This window comes from Capra hircus, chromosome 20 (assembly GCF_001704415.2).
Source record: "Capra hircus breed San Clemente chromosome 20, ASM170441v1, whole genome shotgun sequence".
In the NCBI taxonomy this organism is placed as follows: domain Eukaryota; kingdom Metazoa; phylum Chordata; class Mammalia; order Artiodactyla; family Bovidae; genus Capra; species Capra hircus.
In genome coordinates this window covers 41013922-41035793 of record NC_030827.1, presented here as the reverse complement: position 1 = coordinate 41035793, position 21872 = coordinate 41013922, and the positions used below count along the sequence as shown (strand labels likewise).

At 38.9% G+C, this 21872-nt stretch overlaps 1 protein-coding gene across 1 annotated transcript; it reads left to right on the top strand.

Moving 5' to 3' along the window:
• Positions 1965–19996, top strand: SUB1 (SUB1 homolog, transcriptional regulator). Its single transcript, XM_005694825.3, has 5 exons — positions 1965–2061; positions 4637–4709; positions 7348–7470; positions 15249–15357; positions 16988–19996. The coding sequence occupies exons 2-5, from the start codon at positions 4638–4640 to the stop codon at positions 17065–17067; spliced, it is 384 nt and encodes a 127-aa protein (XP_005694882.1). The 5' UTR covers positions 1965–2061; position 4637; the 3' UTR covers positions 17068–19996.

The window sequence follows — 21872 nt, the reverse complement described above, 5'->3', positions numbered from 1 at the left end:
GACCATAAAGAAGGCTGAGAGCTGAAGAATTGATGCTTTTGAACTGTGGTGCTGGAGAAGACTTGAGAGTCCTTTGGACAGCAAGTAGATCAAAACAGTCAATCCTAAAGGAAATCAACCCTGAAAGTTCACTGGAAGCACTGATGCTGAAGTTGAAGTTCCAATACTTTGGCCACCTGATGCGAAGAGCTGACTCATTGGAAAAGACCCTGATGCTGGGAAAGATTGAAGGCAAGAGGAGAAGAGGGCAGCAGAGGATGAAATGGATAGCATCAGCGACTTAATGGACATGAGTTTGAACAAACTCCAGGAGACAATGAAGGACAAGGAAGCCTGGAGTGCTGCAGCCCATGGGGTCACAGAGACGGACATGACTTAGCAATTGAACAATGCCTATCTAACTATTACCCAGACCAAGATATATTCAGCATCCCAGCAGATTCCTTCATACTCACTCCAAGTGATAGTCCCCTGAGGCCAACCTGACCTAGATCGCTATGGATTATTTTTGCTTTTTTTGTGCTTTGCATAAAAGGAACTAGACAGCAAGTATTTCATTTTTAAGAAGTAGTCATGTAGCCTGATGTTGCATGCATAGAAGTGGGCTAGAGCATTTGAGGTCTCCCTCAGTCTGTAGCGTCCAGGATTTGAATCATGACTCATTCTCTGTATCACCTATAGCAGAACTTATTTAACCTTGTAAACCCTTGGTTTCTTTATAAAATGGAGAGAACAATCATTTCTACACTGGAAAGGGCTTATTAGGACAAGTGTTATATGTGAAGTGCCTCACTGCAGTGCCTGGAACATAGTGGATGCTTGATAAATGTGTTGAATATGTACTCTTGGCTATAGTAGGCATTCATTAAATATAGATTCAAAGACTCTATGAGTCATATTCCTGCTTATAGCATGGATATCTCTTGCCTTCTGTGAGCTCACATTTGCAGAACTTTAGGTACCTTTTTTTTTTTTTTTTTGGCCCCAGGACTTGCAGGATCTTAGTTCCCTGACCAGGGATTGAACTTCAGGCATCTGGCAGTGAAAGTGCCAAGTCCTAACCACTGGACTCCCAGGGAGTTCCCAGAACTTCAGTTTAGGAATAAGTGTGTGGGTGTGTGGTAAGGACTTCTGGGAAGACTTTTTTGCACTTTCTGGAATTAAACGTTATGACTGTGACTTCCTTCCTTTGAATTCTACCAGCCAGGATCAAATACCAGAGTAGGGGGTAGCAGGCAAGGATCATTTCTTGGAAAATAGGCCAGAAGGGTTCTTTTTCAGATCTTTCTTCAGACATTTCACTTTAACACAAGAAACATTAATGGAACAAGTGCAAAGCACGGTGCTCATCAGTTCAGTCGCTCAGTCTTGTCAGACTCCTTGCGACCCCATGGACTGCAGCACGCCAGGCCTCCCTGTCCATCACCAACTCCTGAGTTTACTCAAACTCACGTCCATTGAGTCGGCGATGCCATCCAACCATTTCATACTCTGTCGTCCCGTTCTTCTCCAGCCTTCAATCTTTCCCAGCATCAGGGTTTTTTCAAATGAGTCAGTTCTTCGCATCAGGCGGCCAAAGTATTGGAGTTTCAGCTTCAGCATCAGTCCTTCCAGTGAATATTCAGGACTGATTTCCTTAAGGATAGACTGGTCCGATCTCCTTGCAGTCCAAGGGACTCTCAAGAGTCTTCTCCAACACCACAGTTCAAAAGCATCGATTCTTCGGTGCTCAGCTTTCTTTATAGTCCAACTCTCACATCTATATATGACCACTGGAAAGACCATCGTTGCTAGCCATTCATGTTTAGTTCGTTCCCTCTTTCACTCACAGTCAAATCCAATCTTCGCTGCATCTTTCCCGGTTTCAGTTTAGGATGAGGGGCGGACCCTTTAAGGCCCTGGAAAGGGTTTCGGTGTCGGGTTTTGGCGAGGAAGCCACGCCCCGTCGCGTGTGCGTAGTCTCAGCGGGGCGGGGCCGGCGTCTCTCTGCTGCCGTCACTTCCGTTTCTCTGTCAGTCGCTAGTGAGAGAGCAGCAGGCACTTCGGCTACTGGAGCGGAGCGTGAGTGCACGGGACCCCGCCCCCACCCCCTACCCGTCGAAGCACCGCTCGGCCGACCCCTACCTTCCCAGCTCGGCCACTCTCCGCCTGACGCCCGGGTTCCTTGTCGGCCACGGCCGCAGGAAATGGCGGCGCTGCCTGATCTCCCCCTTCCCTTCCTCGGCCTCTCCGGACCCCCTCCTCCGTCCCGGACTACGAGCCCCACGCGTTTCAGGCCCCTTGGCGCCTGAAGCTGGCTCCCGGGAACGGCCCCGGGGTAGCGGGTGAGGCGATCTCGGGCGGCGGGTGCGGCCGGGCGGGGCCGAGGAGCCTCGGGAAGGGGCCCGGGGCACCCCCGGGACAATGCAGCAGCGGCCCGGTCCCGGGCGGGGGCGCGTGCGGGGCCTGCGTCTCTGGGGTCCTCATCCTTGCTCCCCGGAGCTGGGACGCTCTAGGGACGGGAGGGAGCGGACCGGGTCTGAGGAGGCCGGGGGTGCGGCGGGGGAGTCCGTGGGTGGAGGAGTGAACGGCTGGTGTGTTGAGGGGGAGTGAGCTATTCGAGGGAAGAAAATGGCGCTTGGTGCAAGTCCCTCCTCTTCCCACTCCGTCTCCTCTGCATTTCGCCGCCTCCTACGCCCCCTCCGACCAACCTGTCTCCCACCGCCCCAGCCATCGCCTGTCCCGGGGTTCGGGAGGCTTGCTGGCATCCCGGGACCCGCTTCCCCCGTTTGGGTGCTTACCACCCTCGTGTGGTACCGAATTCTCGTGCCCTTTAGTTCTAGTTTATCTTTACCTCTTATTTTCTAATCCTTCTTCCCCCAGGCCTTTATTAAAAATGAAGATTTCCTTTTTTTTTTAAGCTGTTTTTTGCCTTTTCTGTATATTCCGCACGACTATTACTCGTAATTCAGTATTACTTTGCCTGAATTACGAGCCACGCCGTCCCCACTCCCCGCTCCCGAACAGTAAAGGCTCATTAAGTAAAAGTGAAAATATATTTTGTTAGTAGTTCAAAGAGTGGTTTAGTTACCATTATCTGGTTTTCATGACGGAGGGACTTATTTGGGTTAAACACGAGGTGGTTCTTTGAAATGATCTTAGCCACCCCGGGCACCTTTAATGAGCAGATGGTGTAGTTATGCTTGACCGTTTCAAAGTGAAAAATAGGTTATGTTCAATTTAATTACCTTAAAAAAAAAAAAGCTTCTTGGCATTATTAGCAGCTAGCACACAGAAACAACTACATTGATTTTGGAGATTAGGCTGTAAAGTGGAGCAGTAACTGGATTAATGTATAAAATGTGGTTGTGAACGTTGCTGGCTCCCCTCTGAATTTACTCTTCTTGTTATCAAGAAATTGCCAGTTAAAATCAACATGGCTGGGTGGAGCATGGTTTGAGCTTTTTGAATTTAGTGGCTAGAGTAGGGATGGCCCATTTCTTTTACCTTGACCTCCTCTTGTGAGACACATTGAATGCCATTGCTATGCAAGTTTAGTCCACAGCTGAATTATTTATGGTTGTTGAAGTCTTTTTTTTCTCTTTTATTCAGCAAACATTTACGGTGTCTCTTGTGTATATTGGGCCCTTGAGGGCATATAGAAATTAATAGGGCTCAGTCTCTTCTGAATTGGAGATGCAGGGAGCGAAAGATACTTGCTATGAAAATACATGGAGTTTTACCACTTGGTATTACAAGTGCTTTGAAAAGAGGTAGAGCATGAAATTCCTTGAAATGTGGGAAACATAGAGGCACAAGACTCTGTTTTAGGTTCAGGCACTCTGTAAACTCCACAGGGAAGGCACTAGCCTAGGTACCTCTGTCTGGGGGGATCTCCAAAATCTAGGGAACTAGGGTCATAGGAAGTGGAGGAAAGGATTTACCCCTCCCGTAAGCAGGTTCTTCAAATTTTAGTTATATTTCAGAGTAGAAAATCAGTGTGAAATGTAAGTGAACGTTAATTATGTATAACTTTGAATCAGAACTTGCTGTTTTGATTGGAATGGTCAAAACGAAAAGATTAAGAACCTATACAGAACATGAAAAGTATGACTATAATGATAAAGCTAATTAGATAAAGACAGCTGTATAGTACAGTTGTCCACCATGCTGTGTGTACATTGGGATTAATTCCTGCAATGAATAATTGTATGTAAGTCTCATTGGTGGGAAATAAAAAGCAATACTGAGAATTGTTCATATTTCTTCCTGGTTTGACAGTGATTGCTGTCAGCTGTCTCTTTGCAGTGTACTTTATCTGTAAACATCTAACTCCTATCCATAATCATCTAACCCTGCTAAAATAAAGTATAAAAAGACCCACTGACTTTGAGAAAGAAATAGATGTAGGAGTATGAGATGTGTATGACATTTAGTTCTTTGCTGGGTTTAGAACTCTTCCCTCTGCATGTTATTTTCAACATGGAAGAGCTTTAGATTAAGAGCATAACTTCTATAGCATTGTGCTCAGTGTAACAGTTCTAGTGCCCCACAATGGTAGAATGAACTGTGGAACTTCTTGAATCTTTGGGGTAGAGTTAAGTTGAAGGTAATGAAAAAGTTTATGAATTATTTACATAATGTATTTTTCTTTCAGAATGCCTAAGTCAAAGGAACTTGTTTCTTCAAGCTCTTCCGGTAGCGATTCTGACAGTGAAGTTGACAAAAAGGTGACTGTTACTACTCCAGGTCATTTTTTGATACTTAATTCAGCAGTATTGGTTCTGAAGGACAGCAGAGCGTCTCAGAACCTTAAAATGAGAGCCTGGATGGATGTTTCTGAAAGTGCAGGTGGCCCCTGACCCACTTGACTGAAATGCCTAGATGCTTGTGGTATACAAGCAGGCCACACCCTGAAGTCAGACTTGAGCAAGTTTTCTGACTTCAGCAAGTTTCCTTTTGAGGCTTTTTAGGAGCCTTACAACCTCTACCTCAGACCCCGGGGGAATAGCACTAAGTTTAGGCCAAAGCCACTATTAGCTATTGCTTAGTAGACTTTTTAAACTGTAGGTATTCTTTATAGTGCTTGTGCGTTCTAAGTCATGTCTGACTCTTTGCAACCCCATGGACTGTAGCCCGCCAGGCTCCTCTGTCCGTGGGATTTCTAAGCAAAAATACTGGAGTGGGTTGCCATTTCTTCCTCCAGGGGATCTTCTCTACCCTGGAATCAAACTCGAGTCTCCTGCATTAGCAGGCAGATTTTCTACCTGGGAATCCCATTCTGTATAGTAGTTGAGCCATATTATATGAACTTTTTGAAAACAGAAATCAGTTTGATAGTCTTCTTAGGCTCTGAAGATTACATAAAATTTGGCTTGGTACGTTTTAAATTAGAGTGTTATTTACTCTGATCCTCTCCTTTTAGTTAAATCAGCACTCAGCAAAGCTAGCATGAAATTACCCATTTTGATAGAAAAGGCTTTTTCTGCATTAGATGATAATTGTGCTGTAAGCTTAACTGCATTCTGCTTAACTGAAGATCTCACACTGTAGTGAGGGCTTCTTCCACAACTGTCCTTTATCTCCTAGTAGCTACATAGTTGTGTCTCTGAGCTCAGTTAATAGTGTTAGTTAAAAGAGAGCTTCTATGAGGATCTTGAAATACATATAATTTTGCTTGGAAAAAAGCTTCAAAGAGCATGCATAGCTATATTTGAGAAGGAAATGTCTTTTAGTTTTCAATTTGCACACAGTATATCATTTGAATACATTCATTTAACAGATTCTTTGTTGAGCTTTTACATGCAGGGGATGTACCAGTCTACAGGGACTATACAGAACTGATAAAAAGAGTAATTGCTTAGTGAGCTAATTTTTGCTATTTATCCTAAACAGTACTATTAATCCTGCAAGTACTTCCATTAGATGAATCCACTCTTTAGGTTTGTGTACCTAAATATATACATTTTATTTTGCCTAGTATCATATAATTTGGTAAAACAGTAATAATTTATACCTTCCACTAAGGAACTAAGAAGCTTCCCTGAGAGCTCAGTTGGTAAAGAATCTGCCTTCAGTGCAGGAGACCCCTGCATTCCCTGGGTCGGGAAAATCCACCTGGGTGGGGAAGATCCATGAGCCGGCAAAGGGATAGGCTACCCACTCCAGTGTTGTTGGGCTTGGGGAACCAGGAGGGGCTCAGCTGGTAAAGAATCCTCCTGCAGTGCGGGAGACCTGGGCTCGATCCCTGGGTTGGGAAGATTCCCTGGAGAAGGGAACAGCTACCCACTCCAGTATTCTGGCCTGGAGAATTCCATGAACTGCATAGTCCATGGGGCCCTAAAGAGTTGGACACGACTGAGCCACTTTCACTTCACTTCAAGGAACATGACTGCCCTCTACTGTTTGAATTGGGAACTCTACTGATTTTCATGGACTGTTAGCTCTTTTTTGAGAATGAGTCTATATAAAAAGCTTTTATAGCAATGCTGCTTTTAAAACGTTTTGATTTTGAATGCTAGTCTAACACATTGCTGTCTAAAGTGATTTTTTTGTGATGAGGAAGTTTTGTGATGAGTTATTGACCTCTGGTCTCCAGTACAAAATAGCTTTCTTAGCTTTCCCTACTCATAAACTCCCTGAACCAATTTAAGTCCCTTTTGGTTTTCTCGTCCTTTTTTTTTTTTTTTTTTTTAAAGTATTTTATATATTTGGCTGCACTGGGTCTTAGTTGTGGCACTTGGGATTTTCTGTCTTCCTGTGACATGCAGAATATTTTTTCTTTTTTTTTAGTTGTGGCATGTGGGATGGATCTAGTTACCTGACCAGGGATTGAACCCCGGCCCCCTGCAGTGGGATCACAGAGTCTTAACCACTAAACCATCAGGGAAGTCCAAGTCCCTTTTGGAATAGGCAGGCATAAATAATCATAAATTGGTTGTTGTCTTTCTAATTAGTATGTTTTTCTTTGTAAAAAATAACTGACTAGTAGGTTTCCAAAAGTTTTAAGTGTATTTAAAAGCAACAGTAGCCCCCCTCAGTCTTTTTTTTCTCACAGAAATTTTATGTGGGATCCCAATCTATAATATAACTGTTGGTCTTGTGAATACCACTCTAATGCCTGAAGTATCTTGGTTTCCCAGGAAACCCAAAAGCTTGAAAACATTGTACTAGATAACAGTGGTGTGTTAGTTTCATAGTTCTGTTGTCAGGGAAAACAAAACTTGCCTGTGTATATATTGATGATTTTTTATTAATAAGTGTAATCTTTTGATCCTTTTAAGTCTTAAAAAGTAATGCAATCTTTTGAACCTGAAATGCATTTTGTTCTTATGCAAATTTTAACCATATTTTTGCTTTTCTTTCAAGCTAAAGAGGAAAAAGCAAGTTGCTCCCGAAAAACCTGTAAAGAAGCAAAAAACTGGTGAAACTTCCAGAGCGCTGTCATCCTCCAAGCAGAGCAGCAGCAGCAGAGATGATAATATGTTTCAGGTAAAACTGGTATTTCCTTAATCCAGAAGTGTTACCCAGCTTGATCTGAAGAATATGAAAAGTACCTCATCTGATAATGCCTACTAATCTCTTCTGTATATTACTCTCTTGACTAAGGATAGTCCTTGAAATATAAGAAGAAGTTGGTAGAAATGAAAGCAATTTATATGATGCTAGATTTTTGTTACGATCTAGAGTTCTGTGGTTTTGCTGTATTTAAAACAAAGGGAGTTTAAAAGTTAGAGGAATCAAAAGAAGAAAGATTGAAAACTGCACATTTATAGAGAAGATTGGAGGAGGTAGGTCTAGCACTGGGCTGTGCACTGTGGATAGGATACTACTAGAGGGGAGACTGCGATATGACCTGCCTAATTTTGGCTTGATAACAGAAAAGGTAAATGAGAAAATGAGCCTTCTGTTTATATATTGGGTGGGGGAGGGGGTTAGAAATAAGGTTGAGTAGTGAGGGAAATACATTAGAGGGCTTTGATGAAATTACTGATACAGCTTTTTCCCTTGGGTTTCTTATCTTGTTTTAGGGAGACTTGTTATTGGCATCGTGGTACAAGAAGGATTTATGGGAGAGGCAGTGATGATAAATTGATGTGAGGTGATAAGGGCTTAGATGGTTTTCCCAGCAGATGGAATAGTGATGATTAAGAGAGCTAGTGAGGAAGAGTGGACTGGAGGAATGAAGCAATCAGTGAAGACTGGTTTCAGATTTGAGACAGTAGAGATGGTTTCACTGATAAATGGCAAAGGTGGTTAAGTTTGGCCTTTGTGACCTGATTATAAGTGTGGTAAAGTGTCTTTCCTTTGGCACCTGGAGGATTTAGTTGGGAAATGTTCATGTGGGAAACATTAGTGCAGTTGACTGAAGCCTTCCACTGAAGTAAGCATAAACCAGAGAGGGAAGAGGAGGTGATTGAGTACATGTCTTGTGATAACTTAGGATGGAAGGAAAAAGAGGATATAGGTAAGAGAAGGTGAAAGAAGGTAAGAAGAGTGTGGTAATGGGAACAAGAAAAAAGTAAGTACTTTGTGGGAACATAAAAAAGATACAAAGGAGACGTTAGTATTAGTTGAAGCCAGAAGGTTGGACATGATGAGAATGCAAACATGTTTTTATTAGAAAGCGAGACTTGTGTGTGTGTGCACCCTTTTGAAAAAGTTAGTGATGTCCTTGAAAGACAGAGTACCAGTATTAAGGTGAGAATGGGAAACTAGAAATTGGATGTTTTTATTCAATTTTGCCTTTTATATGTCTGGATTAAGAAATAAGACACTTGATAACTGTACTTAACACTGTAATGAACATTTGAACTGTACTAAGTGGATTTTCACTCTAGTTCTCTTGCCTGGAAAATCCCATAGATGGAGGAGCCTGGTAGGCTGCAGTCCATGGGGTCGCTAAGAGTTGGACACGACTGAGCATCTTCACTTTCACTTTTTACTTTCATGCATTGGAGAAGGAAATGGCAACCCACTCCAGTGTTGTTGCCTGGAGAATCCCAGGGACGGGGGAGCCTCTATGGGGTTGCACAGAGTTGGACACAACTGAAGCAACTTAGCAGCAGCAGCAGCAGCAGGTGGATTTTCAGATGTACCAGTCATGCAAAAAATGGTAATGTGTTAGCTTGAATATACTAGTAGTTTTTTCACTCTGAGTGTCTGAATATTGAATCAAGTTGTACATTTTAAATACATACATTTTAAAATTAAAAATTATGTAAAAAATGACAAAGTGCAGATTATTTACTTATGGGCTTTAGTCTTCGGACTTTTGTATATTTTAGAGGTACTAGGAGTAGACTAATTCAATAGAGAACATAAATTGCTGTTTGTAAGGAAGAATTATGAAAGGGCCCTCATTTATTTGAGTAGACAATATGATTAAAACTATGATAAAGGCTGAGAAGTTAAAGTGCAGATAATTATGAGTGAGAAAATGCTGAGAATCTTTCCTGAGGAAGTGACATTTGAAGTTTACGACATAAAGGAGCAGCCAGCTGTGCCAAGTGTGGGGGAGAGGAAAGCATTTTCAAAGTAGAGGGCATTGTGCAGATGCCTTGAAGTGGGAAGGAGCTTGGATTGTGCAGGAAGGTTGGCTGAGAGTGTAGGTAGGAGGTCTAGTTGGTAAAGAAGGTGAAGGGTCAGCTCTTGTAGGGCTTTGCTATTGGGAGGCCATTTTTAGGAGTTGAACTTTCTTCTAAGTGCACTTGAAAGCTATTTTAAGGGGCAGAATGAAATGTAAAATCTGCAAGAGAGTATCACTTCCTTTCATAGCCTTTCCGCCTGTATAGAATGAAGGAATACTTTGGAATATTTCAACTTAATGTTTATACTAAAGATACAGACTTCTTTCAAGTATTTACTTGCAACTATCTTGGGCTTTTCTCTGATCAGTTCTGTTTGCTATATGCCTACTTATACTTGGATAATAATAGAGCCTCTGTAGCCTCTTAGTGGATTTTATCTTGTCTGCCTTACCCTTGTTTGTACAGATAAACCAGGACCCACGTTTAGAGATTTTATTATATTAGAGCAGGCTGGGGAAACTAGTTCTTTTATTATGGGGAGGTTATCTCACCAAAAAGAAGTGAGTTCAGTTCTTAAACCTTCATTTGAAAGGATCCCAAGCCTGAAAGGCTATTTATAGATGCCCCATTCTTTTGAAAGTGCCTCTGGGAGGTTCATAGGCCTTATTTTCAGAGTGACTTTTCAAGATCTAGTCTGTGAAAGTAGTCTGTGTAGGCATTCTAAGAGAATTGTTATTGTTCAGTTGCTAGGTCGAGTCTGATTCTTTGCAACCCCATGGAATGCAGCACACCGGGCTTCCCTGTCCTGTCATCTCCTGGAGCTTGTTCAGACTCATGTCCATTGAGTTGATGCCATCCAACCATCTCATCCTCTGTCGTCCCCTTCTCCTCCTGCCCTCAATCTTTCCCAGCGTCAGGGTCTTTTCCAGTGAGTCAGCTCTTCGCATCAGGTGGCAAAAGTATTGGAGCTTCAGCATCAGTCCTTCCAATGAATATTCAGGGTTGATTTCCTTTAGGATTGATTGATTGAAGAGATAATACAACATTTAATTTCACTGCCATTAGAGCCTTTTCCTTGAAATGGTATTTTGGCCGTAGAAAAATATTTTGGTGGTTAATACTGACTTTTAATTTGAATCCAAAGCATGTTAGAGTGAGTACATTCGTTATATAAAATGAAGACTTTATTAGTAATAATGGTTTGATAATTTATTAGAAAGGTGCAGGATGGGATTTTTAAAAGGAAAATCAGTTACTCTCATTGTATTTTGTAAATTTGTAATAAGTTTTATTTAATTTAAAAAATAGTACTATATGTTTTCTATGTTTTTCATTTGCCAAGAAAATGCCTAGAAAATAGCTTCCAGAGTGGAACTTTGTTAGAGATTGCTAGAATCTTTAAGGATCCAGGTTATCAGGTACACTTTACCAAAGACAAATCTAAAATCTAAATTAAAATTGTTTGGAGTAGTCGTAAGACAAGATTAAAAAAAAACAAAACTAAATACTCATCTTTTGAGAATAGGTCACTAATTAGAAATAGGTCACTAATAGAATAGGTCTGCTCATTAGAAAACTAGTAGAATTAGTTTTCTCTGTCTGTAGTGTGAGGCAGTTGTTGAGACTCATTTTTCACCCCTGTACAGATAATCTAGTTGTTCTGTTACCGTTTGTTGAAAAGACTGTTCTTTTCCTGTTGACTCACCTTGGATATTTATAAAGAAAATCAGTAAATATGTAAAATATCTATTTCTAAACTCTGTTGTATTCCATTGATCTGTATGCCTGTCTTTACTTCAGTACCACACTGTCTTAATTACTGTACTTTTATGGTGAGTTTTGCAGTCAGGTAGCGTAAGTCCTTTAACATTGTTCGTTTTTCACCTTCAGAATTATTTTTGCTATTCTATGTATTTTGTATTTACATACACATTTTATAATCAGTTCTTCAGTTTTTATAAAGTCTACTGGGATTTTGATTGGGATCGCGAAAGCTGAAGAACAGCTTGGAAAAAATCTGCGACTTGATCATATTGGTATCTTTCTCCATTAATTTAGATCTTTTTGAATTTCTGTTTTGTAATTTTTCTGTTATATCTTCTGTCAAATTTATTCCAAAGCATTTTGTGTGTTTTGATTCTATCTCAAATGTATTATTTCCTAATATCATTTTCTAGTCATTCGTTGCTAAAAATATATATAATATTACATAATATATGTAAATTATAACATTCTATATTTTATAAATGTGAAATATATATTTTTAATGATGTGTTAGAATTTTCTCTGTTGATGGTTTTGTCTGCTTTTATATCATCCTTTTTCTTGCTTTATTGCTATTATTTCCGGAACAGTATTGAAAAGAAGTGGTGAGAGCAGACACCTTGGTTTATTCCTGATGTCAGGGGCGAAGCGTGCTCTCTTTTCGCTCTAGTGTCTATCACTTAAGCTCTGGGATGAATGTGTGTGCTGTGGATTTGCTGCTTTGGACTGGGAGAATGAAAAGTTATGGAATAAACACAGTGCAGTTTTCTGTAGGGTCCATCTTTGGAGATTTGTGTTAAAGTGGAAATGCACAGTAAGTTTTGGTTACAGTAAGTTTCAGATTTTGGTGGAGCAGCAGCATTCTGTGTCATCAGGCTTTCTTTTCCTTTTCACCCCCACAGTTCTTTGGTGCTGGTGTTCTCTGAAGCATTTTTGCCAAATTTTAGTGTCAGTTTATTGATCTATACTTTTTCCCTACTTTAAATAATTTATTTATTACAATCACAAATTATTTGAAAAATGTTTAGGGACTTCAAATTGTAAAATCATAAAGGTTTAAATACGTGATGGTCAGCCATGTTTGGGAGGAAGAAAAGACCTCTTTAAGTTCGTCTTTGGCAAACAAAAACAGTTATGCACGTCATTGAAATTGTGGGTGAGGACGCTTGTGAGAAGCTTCTAGCAATCGAGGTAGGAGTTAACATAGCTACTGACAGTGTGTAGTGTTAACTGTATTGTGCCATGCTGGTTACATAAAATAACTGAGTATTATTATTAATTTAAGACTGAGTATTATTATTAATTTAAGAACGGCCTTTAAAATGCCATTCATATACTTACATTGTCTTTTTTGAAAAATAGATTGCTTTTGGTCTTGATCTTTAACTTTTTTTCCTAGTGAGATTTTAAAGTTGTAACCATTTTCTACATCAGATTTCTCAGGAATAAAAGGAAGATTTGCAGAAAAGGTGGTGTTATTCTCCTTTGTTTTTCTTTCTTTTTTTGGTTCTTATTCCAAAGACCTACATAAAGGTTTCAGAATTCTCTTACTGGCATTTCAAGTCCTTTTCAGTATTTGCTCCATCTATTCAGCCTATCCTTGAATCTGTATCCCTGAATCCTTGATCAGTATTGTGTCTTTCTCCTTTCCTTTGTCTATCCCTCATCACTTTTTCCTTAAGTAATGGCTTGTAGTTTTTCAGGGTCAGATTTCACCACTTGCAGTCTCTTCTACTGCTCAAGCCCACACTGAATGCAGAGTTGACTTACCTAGTCAGTATTAATTTTGGAGGTTTTTAGTGTATTTTAATTATATCTATTCATCTGTCACATGGGCTTACCACAAAACCAGAATGAAATGGTGTTCACGTCAGTGCTGTAGGTGCCTAAGATAACTTTACATATTCATTTAAGTCAGTATTATAAATCACTATTGGGAGTTTCACTGTGATAATTATTTTGGTCTTATTTAATTCATCCGTTAAAATAGTTTGCTGGGAACCCAATATGACAGGCACTAGGGATACAAAGAGGACTGTAAAAAATAAGCCATTAATACTGACAGTAAGATCACTGGTAACTTTAGAAAGGGAAGATGGAACCTGTTTGGAAATGGTAGATACGAAACCAGTGGAAAGGGAAAGAATGTACAATACAGTGCAGATTTGAACTACCTGGGTCCAGTTATACATGGATAGTTTTCAATGCTAAATACTTCATGATTTGCTGTTGGTTTAATCCTCAGATGTGGAGGGCCTGGCTATAATTTATACTTGGATTAACCCCCCCGAGTTGTTCCAAGGGTCAACTATATATGGAAGAAATGGGATACAAAAGGTATAGAACTTAGGAATTCATGATGATGTGGGTAAGAGATTTAAGGCATTTATCCATACTTAATGGACTGTATTTTCTCCACAAAGCATGAGACATACCCTGAAAGTAGGGGTCACACCAACAGGACAAGAAACTTATTTGAGAATGAAAAACTAAAGCAAAATGAATAATATCTGAGATAAGAAAAAGCAGCTTGAGCGCATCACAGGCAAGATGAAAGCCGTAAGTGGGTACTTGTGTTAGCACAATCCCGGTAAAAGGGATTAATAATGAAGGGACCCAGATTTGTAAGGAAAGGAACTTTTTGATGTGTCTTAAGCACAAAATCATAGCTGATATTTTAAGTTAGTAAGAGTGAAGAGTAGGTTTAAAATGGGTAGGAGGTAGGTAGAGAGAGTAGAGGTTTTGACTAGAAAGTGTAATTTCTTAGCTTACGTGCTAGACAGTACATTGCAGCAGCATAAGATATGTTGGAAAGTGCTTGTAGTCACTGTTGAGTAAAACCTTTTCCTTCCCTGTGCCATTGGTAGTTAGGCAGCAATAGATTTTTGAAAAATAGTTTTCTATGAAAAGTTCTAAATTCTCAGTTTTAGACTGTAAGTAGAGTGTGTTAAAATGTCATATGAAATGAATGTCTAAAAGAAAAAGCTCTCTTGTTCCCATTGACTGGAACTCTGGATTCTTATATTCAGAATGATTGCTAAACCAGCGTAGCTGGGCAAGTCTGTGGATTCCTACAGTTGTAGTTTGTACTAGATTTTGCTTTCTCATGATTTTTATCGTAAAAAAAAAAGACTTAACATAAAACTTAACCATCTTCCCCATTTTTAAGCATACAGTGATATTAAATATTTTCACATTTGTTGTGAAACACATTTCCAGAGCTTTTTCATCTTGTAAAACTATTACATAACAACTCCCCCTTTCTCCCTATCCCTGCTGCTGCTGCGTGTCGCTTGTCGTGTCCAACTCTGTGCGACCCCATAGATGGCAGCCCACCAGGCTCCCCCGTCCCTGGGATTCTCCAGGCAAGAACACTGGAGTGGGTTGCCATTTCCTTCTCCCATGCATGAAAGTGAAAAGTGAAAATGAAGTCGCTCAGTCGTGTCCGACTCTCAGCGACCCCATGGACTGCAGCCCCCCAGGCTCCTCCGTTCATGGGATTGTCCAGGCAAGAGTACTGGAGTGGGGTGCCATTGCCTTCTCCCCTCCCTATCCCTAGCCCCTGGTAACCACCATTCTACTTTCTATATGGCCTGACTACTCCAGGTAGCTCATATTGAATGGAATCATCCAGTATGAAGCTTTTTGTGATGGGCTTATTTCACTTAGCATAAGATCTCAAGGTTCATGCATGTTGTACCATGTGACAGTATTTCCTTCTCTTTTAAAGCAAAGTAACTTCATTAATGTATGTCCCACATTTAATGTAAAAATGATTGTAAATGTGACATGTACTTTGTTTCATCTTCTTAGAAAGATTTCTTTTTTAACAGTGATAGCTCCTTTGATGTAGTGTTGATATCGAGAACTGTAATTATTTTTGTGTTTAGAAGTAGAGTGAGTGTGCAGCAAGTGAGAATATAAATATGGATATCATTGTTAAACAGCTGTTTTATGTTTTCTTTCCTTTTGTAGATTGGGAAAATGAGGTATGTTAGTGTTCGGGACTTTAAAGGGAAAGTCTTAATTGATATCAGAGAATATTGGATGGATCCAGAAGGTGAAATGAAACCAGGAAGAAAAGGTAAGGTTTAATTTCCTAAATTTGGTCCTAATACTGGGATTATGTAAGCTTGAAATTGTTTGGACTTTATTTGAAATTGGAATAATGTTGGCAGTGAATAGGTCCTGAAAGATTCTCTTTGTCTTCTATAGCATTTTTGGACATTTAACTTACTTTATGAGATGTCTTAAATATAGCTGTTGAAATACCTTCTCCTCCCCCAGTAATACCCCTAATATTACTTCAGTTGGCTGCCACTTTATTGTTAATTTGAATGTGTCTTTAAGAAGATGACCTCAGTTCCGAACTAGAGTGGGGACACTGGGAAAGTGTAACAGCTGGAATGGAAAATCCTGATCTACAGTGTTGACTTCAGATTCATCTCCAAAGGATATTCTTTAGGGTGATATCCTAAAGCACAAATGTCCTCCATTTGTGCTTCATCCAGTCCCAAGCATGGCATCATCACAAAAGCACACTTTCTTTCACGAAATAGCAAGAGAATATTTGTGTACCAGTACAAATCCTTATATTTGGCTGGTTAGCTGCTTTAGGTTGATCCTTAGCTAATGAAAAATGCCTCCTTATTTTTTTCTATTTTGCCTGCATGCCATTTTGAAAAGCACCATGTTTGCCTCATTGAATTTTGACTTTATTAAACTTAAAACCTTTGTTTTCACACCCTTTTCTTCTTTAGGCCACTTTTGGATTGATCATTCAAATTGCCCCAATGTAGCCAATGGCAAATTTCTTGTTACTGTAAACATTTACTAAAGTGATTGATTAATCCTTCCTCAGTGTTGTCCCAGTACATTCTCCTCCTTCTTCTCAATTCCACGGCCTCCTAGCAGTTTTTTGAGAAATTTATTAATTCTTCCATTTCTAGTTTCTCTCTTTGTATGTGTCAAGGAATAGAACACTAGAAGTTTAAAGTACAGAGTACTTTCTGTTCATACTTTTTCATCTTAAATAGGAACAACATGTCATTAGCTAATTTTTAAATGTTTGTCAGGTGATATGCTGAGATTTTATTCACTTTGGCTAATTTTTCACAACAGCTATTTGCGTTATAAGCATCTTTTTACAGGTGAGGAAACTGAGGTGTAATGGAGTTAGTGACAGTGAGGCTGGTATTTGAACCTTGGCAGCATGACTCCAGAGTGCACGCTTAACCCAGTGTGCATGATTTAGAAAGTTCATGGGCCATGTCTCAGGGCTTTTTCCAGAGTGAAATGAGTGCTTCTGGAAGAAAGCACAAAGTCATTCATGCTGAATTCCTGTGGAAATTGTGAGCAAATGTTGGAAACAGCTGGTTGTAGAAATGGGGTGTCACAAACCAAATATAAGCTTGGCCACGTAGCCTGCTAGTTTGTAAGCATTTGTGAGCCAGATCTTCAAATCATTATTTGTTCTCACTGGGTATAATAGGCATTATGTAGGATGTGGTGTTGAAAGTAAAACTGGATAGAAGGATGGACCTACAAAAGTAATTGTGATGAATATGACAAAGAAATGTAAGAGATTTGATTCTTAGTGTGCCATTGTGCCATTTGAAATGGCAGTTTTGATAAAACAGTATTTTAGTTGGAAGTAGAAAATCCTCAAAAGAGCTTAAGTAGATTTAACTTTTGATTTTTAAACATTTTTTTAGGTATATCTTTAAATCCTGAACAATGGAGCCAGCTGAAGGAACAGATTTCTGACATTGATGATGCAGTAAGAAAACTGTAAAATCAGAGCCATATAAAACCTGTACTGTTCTAGTAGTTTTAATCTGTCTTTTTACATTGGCTTTTGTTTTCTAAACATTGTTTTCCAAGCTGTTGTATATTTCGATTGCAGAACAATTTGTAAGATGAATACTTTTTTTTAAATGTGCATTATTAAAAATGTTCTGAGTGAAGCTGATTGTCAGTTTTATTAAGGAGGCTTGCTTTTGTGTCCACCACCTAGTGTAAAATAAAATCAAGTAATACAATCTTAACTGTTGTGGCCTTCTTTGATCAGAAGAGTTGGTACTGTTTAAGGCCAAAAATAACAGTTTTATCTACCTTTTAGTTTCAGCTCAGCCTTTCCGTTCAAAAGGGTTTGCTTTGCATTGAATTTATAAACTTGTGATTTGTGAAATTCATAGTTGATCTGTTCTAATCAGATGTCTGGACTTGTTTGATTTTTTTTTCCCCCGACCTCAGTGATATTTCACTTTCCCCTTTTTCCCTCACTTTTGTTTCTTTCTAATAACTATCTTGTCATGTTCAATTTTCATTTTGCCTTTGCTCTTTCTCTTGAATATGTTGTGTTAATTTGGAAAGTCTGAAACTGTCAAAATGTTAGTTATCTCAATAAGGTACTTGTAAGTAAAATATATGAGAACTATAATTACTAATTCTACTGTGTTAAGTATTAGGAGATATAGTTTGATAAACAACATAGCTTGTTTGAAAACTCCGAGCAAGTAAATGTATGTCATAACCTGTAGTATTCTGTGTAGTTGTTATCTTATTGCTTAGTCTGCAGAAAATAATAACTTAGGTGTCTGATTTGTTTTCACTTATTATACATACTCACCATGGGATGATATCTATAAAATCAGATATTGTTACATTAGACTAGGATTTAATAGAAATTATGAAAGCTTACTGGCCTAACATTTTATTTTATAACATTGAGTATGGATTATGGACAGCCAGAGATATCACTGAGCTTAACTGTCATAGTAAATGTCAGTTTTTAGGGGAAAGAGCATATTGAGCACATATTTGTGATTTTTGGCCTTTGCTTCAGTAGGCTTGGTTCTTTTGCAGTTTTTCTACTGGACAATGGCATTCTAGACTTAATGTTACTAAGTTTTAGCAGGCACTCTGAATTGATTTTCATTGAGCCATAATGATGAAGCAGAAATAGGCTGAGGCACAGATTTCAGGGGTTTTGTAGCAATAAGTAGGGCATGGTGTGCCTTAGAATATAAAGGAACTGTAACAGATTAAGGCGGCAGTGAAGAGAAAGGAATTCTCTTCACCCTAGATGATGACATACTGATATTTTAATCACATTGACAGGACATAGTTCTAGATAGAACAGTTAAAAAGAAAAGTTTAAAGATGTGAAAAATTGTTTCTGACATTTGGTAGCAAATCGCAAATGGTTACTGCCATATCAGAGAGTTGCACTATAATACCAAGTTTGATTACTACGTCTAAAACATTTTATAGTAGAATTGTCAAGGACTTAATTCAAAACCATCTGCCAGGCCACATGGAGTTACTAGTTTTTTTTCTGGCAGCTATGTTTCTTTGACATTTTAAAGATTTTTTTTAGAAATGTTTTTAAGCAGTAACCCTAATATGTGCATTAATTGAGGAAATAAATCCTCCTTTCTGATATTTTAGCCTATATCACATAATAGGTACCAAAGTGTTCAGAATATGTATTTTAGACAAATCATACTTGTTTGAAAACTTCCCCCTCATTTGGGAACAGTAACTGAATTGGGTAGATTTGTAAATTCCTTATATATACAGAAAGGGTAGTTAGAACATATAACTCTGATTTTGGTATAAATGAAAAGGGAATAATGGGTAGCTTTCGTAGGTTTATGTGAAATTAGGAGGTACGTGCATTTTGAAACAATCTGCTAGTACAGAGATGGTGCTGAAATCTGTTACCTAGGCATTTTCTAGCTGTTTAACATTGTCATTAACACTTTCACCTAAGGAGTGTTTCTCTGGCAGATTTTTGATAAGGTTCTTGGTAAATTCATTTTGATATATTACTGAATATATAATATACAGAAATTATCAATCTCGTGTGAAAGGGATGAGAACTGGGTTAAAAGAAGAGAAAATAACTTGTGCTGGAAAGAAAAGAAAGGGTGATGTTTTCTGTTTCAACTTTACCTTCTTGGTAAGATTTCTTCCAGGAAGAAAGTATGGCATTTTGAGGCAACGGTTTCTTACTTAGTAATGCCAAAATTAATTGAATTCACATCAGCCCTTGAATGTGTGCAGTAGCAGGCCCTCTCTAATGAATTTTTCCTCTGTGTTTTTTTAAACTACAAGTAGCATCTGACCAATTTCCAGGGCTCTTGGCATTTTATTTAAAGAACAACCACTAGAAAAAAACTCTTATAATTTTGTTCTTGTTTTGCTTCATAAATGCCTAAGAACTTCTTTTGAAAGAAGAATGCTCCTACCTCGTTAGCCAGTCAAAATGCTGTGATGATCAGCCTATTCTACATAATGTGTTTAGGAAGAAAGACAGGAAAAAAGGGTACATCCTGGCTTGGCTATTGAGGGGAAAAGTGAAAGAACTGTGTATTGATTATTACGTGTTCCTGATGGGGGTATATTAGAAGAGTACTATGAAATTCTGAAATTTAAAAGTGCTAATACTTAGGATGTCTCCTGAAATTATTTGCAACTCACTTTTTATGGAAATTCAGAGAAACACTCAAAACACTTTTTGCTTTTTTTTTCTTTTTTAAAGTGGTGTTTTTCTAGATAAACTCTAGTGGTAAACATTCACATGGTTAACAAATATGTAATTCTGTACTTGTGGAATACCTGTCTGCTTTGTTTGGTACATCTTCCATGGAGATGTCGATGAATATAATACTGCATCTGTGAATATTTTAAATGTTGAAATAAAAACAAGAAATGTGCCCTCTGTGTCATCCCAGTTTCACAAACCGGAAGGTGAATGGCAAAGTTATCCGTTGAATAGGTTTTGTTAACTAGGACACCTTTTCTCTGTGAATGCTTTGGAATGTGAATTAGCCTTTGAGTGTTAAATCGTCTAAGGACCTCTGGGACTGGGTGATAAGGTCCTGTCTGTTTTCATTTACTTGATCCAAATGGAAAAATGAAAAATATTAAGGTATATATGGCCTCTTTTACCTGTATGAGTGCTTTGCGGTCTGATTATTCCTTGTTATAATTAATTTATAAAGACGGTTTTTCCCTTCTTGATTAGTAGTTTTGCTTAGTTGAAATCTCTCATTGTTTAAATTTCCATTTAGGGAAACTTACACTGGGATAGAGAGATCCATGGACGATTACTTATAACTCCTGTTCCACTTGATCAACTGTGAATTTTAATAAAACATTGACTCAAAAATCCAGTCAAGAAGAAAATAGTACTTGGAATCTACACAGTTAATCACTGACCTTGCAGTTTTGTGATATGGCTCAAAGCAGTTATGGTATAGACAAGGAGTTTGAGAAGCATGAAGTGTTAAAATATCATGCAGAATTATTTACTATATAGCAGTTTATTCAAGACTTGCTGCCCTCTGTGTCAAAGATCTTGCTACACAGGACACCCCCTGACCTCATGTCAGTTCATCACAGAGTTCAAATCTTCCCAGACCTTCTTTTACAGCCATTTAGTCCTGGACTAACAAGGACCTACTGTTTCTGCCTCAAATGAAGCATTCCTCTCCTTATTTCACTCTCTGGCTCTTGAGAGTTTGAATAGTTTTTTTTGTTTGGTAACTTATTTTAGCTTGGAAATGATTTAGGCCACTTACTTTTTAAAAACTGGTAGAAAATGAGTACTTTTCCTGAGTCGCAGCAGTTGGATACTATATCCTACCTTGATAACAGAATGCTGTGTGCGAGGGGATTCTACCCTCCAGGCCAGAACTTAGCTAAAATACTGTGTATTATAGCTCCTGTGTTTCAGAAGTGATGTGAAGTTCCAGTTTGGCCCCCTTCTAATTCCCAGATAAGTTACTGTAAGAACAATACAGAGAATTTTCATATATCCCTTCACCTGGAGATTCCATTCAAATTTTGCCAGTTCCAATAATGTCTTTATAGGAAAAGCTTACAACCTATTTGGTTGTTAGTCTCCACTTTGACACAGTTCTTCACTTCCTTCACTTTTGCAACCTTGACACCTCTGGTGATTTGGTAGTTTGTAGGTCCTGAGTGATGTTCTCAAGGGGGTGGACAAGGCCTAGAAGCTGGATGACTGAGGAGTTGGAGACAGCTTGGTTGTGAATGAAAGATGGACTGGGCGGCTATGGAAGCATGTGGATCAGGGGCAGATGTGTGACTGAAAGCGTATGCAGCGTCTGACGTGCAGAGTTGGCTGGTTTCAGTGCACGTTTGAATTGACCTCAGCTGCGATTTCAATCACTTTCCACTTTTGTTTTCTGGTGACTTACTCCTCAGTGCAACCTTAACTGTGAGTACTTTTAATAATTTTAAAGAAAAAATTTATTACGTACTTCACCCTGTTTTAACATCAGAAATCTGATCATTTTGGCTGTCAAACCACTCCCTGCTACTCCCCAACACACACCACACACACTTGAGCTTCTCAAATTTAGACCATGGACATGTCCAACACTGTTTGGGCAGCGTGGTCAAACGGTACACAAGCCAGTCATGAACCTTCGAGGTCTGCTGCCTCTGTTCACAGTTGGCCTTGGAATATAGAAAACATTTTCATTTATTCACATCTTGAGTGATCCAAAAAGATGAAAGGGTAGTGAGAAGACATTTATAGCAGAAATCTGAGGATTTTGAGGA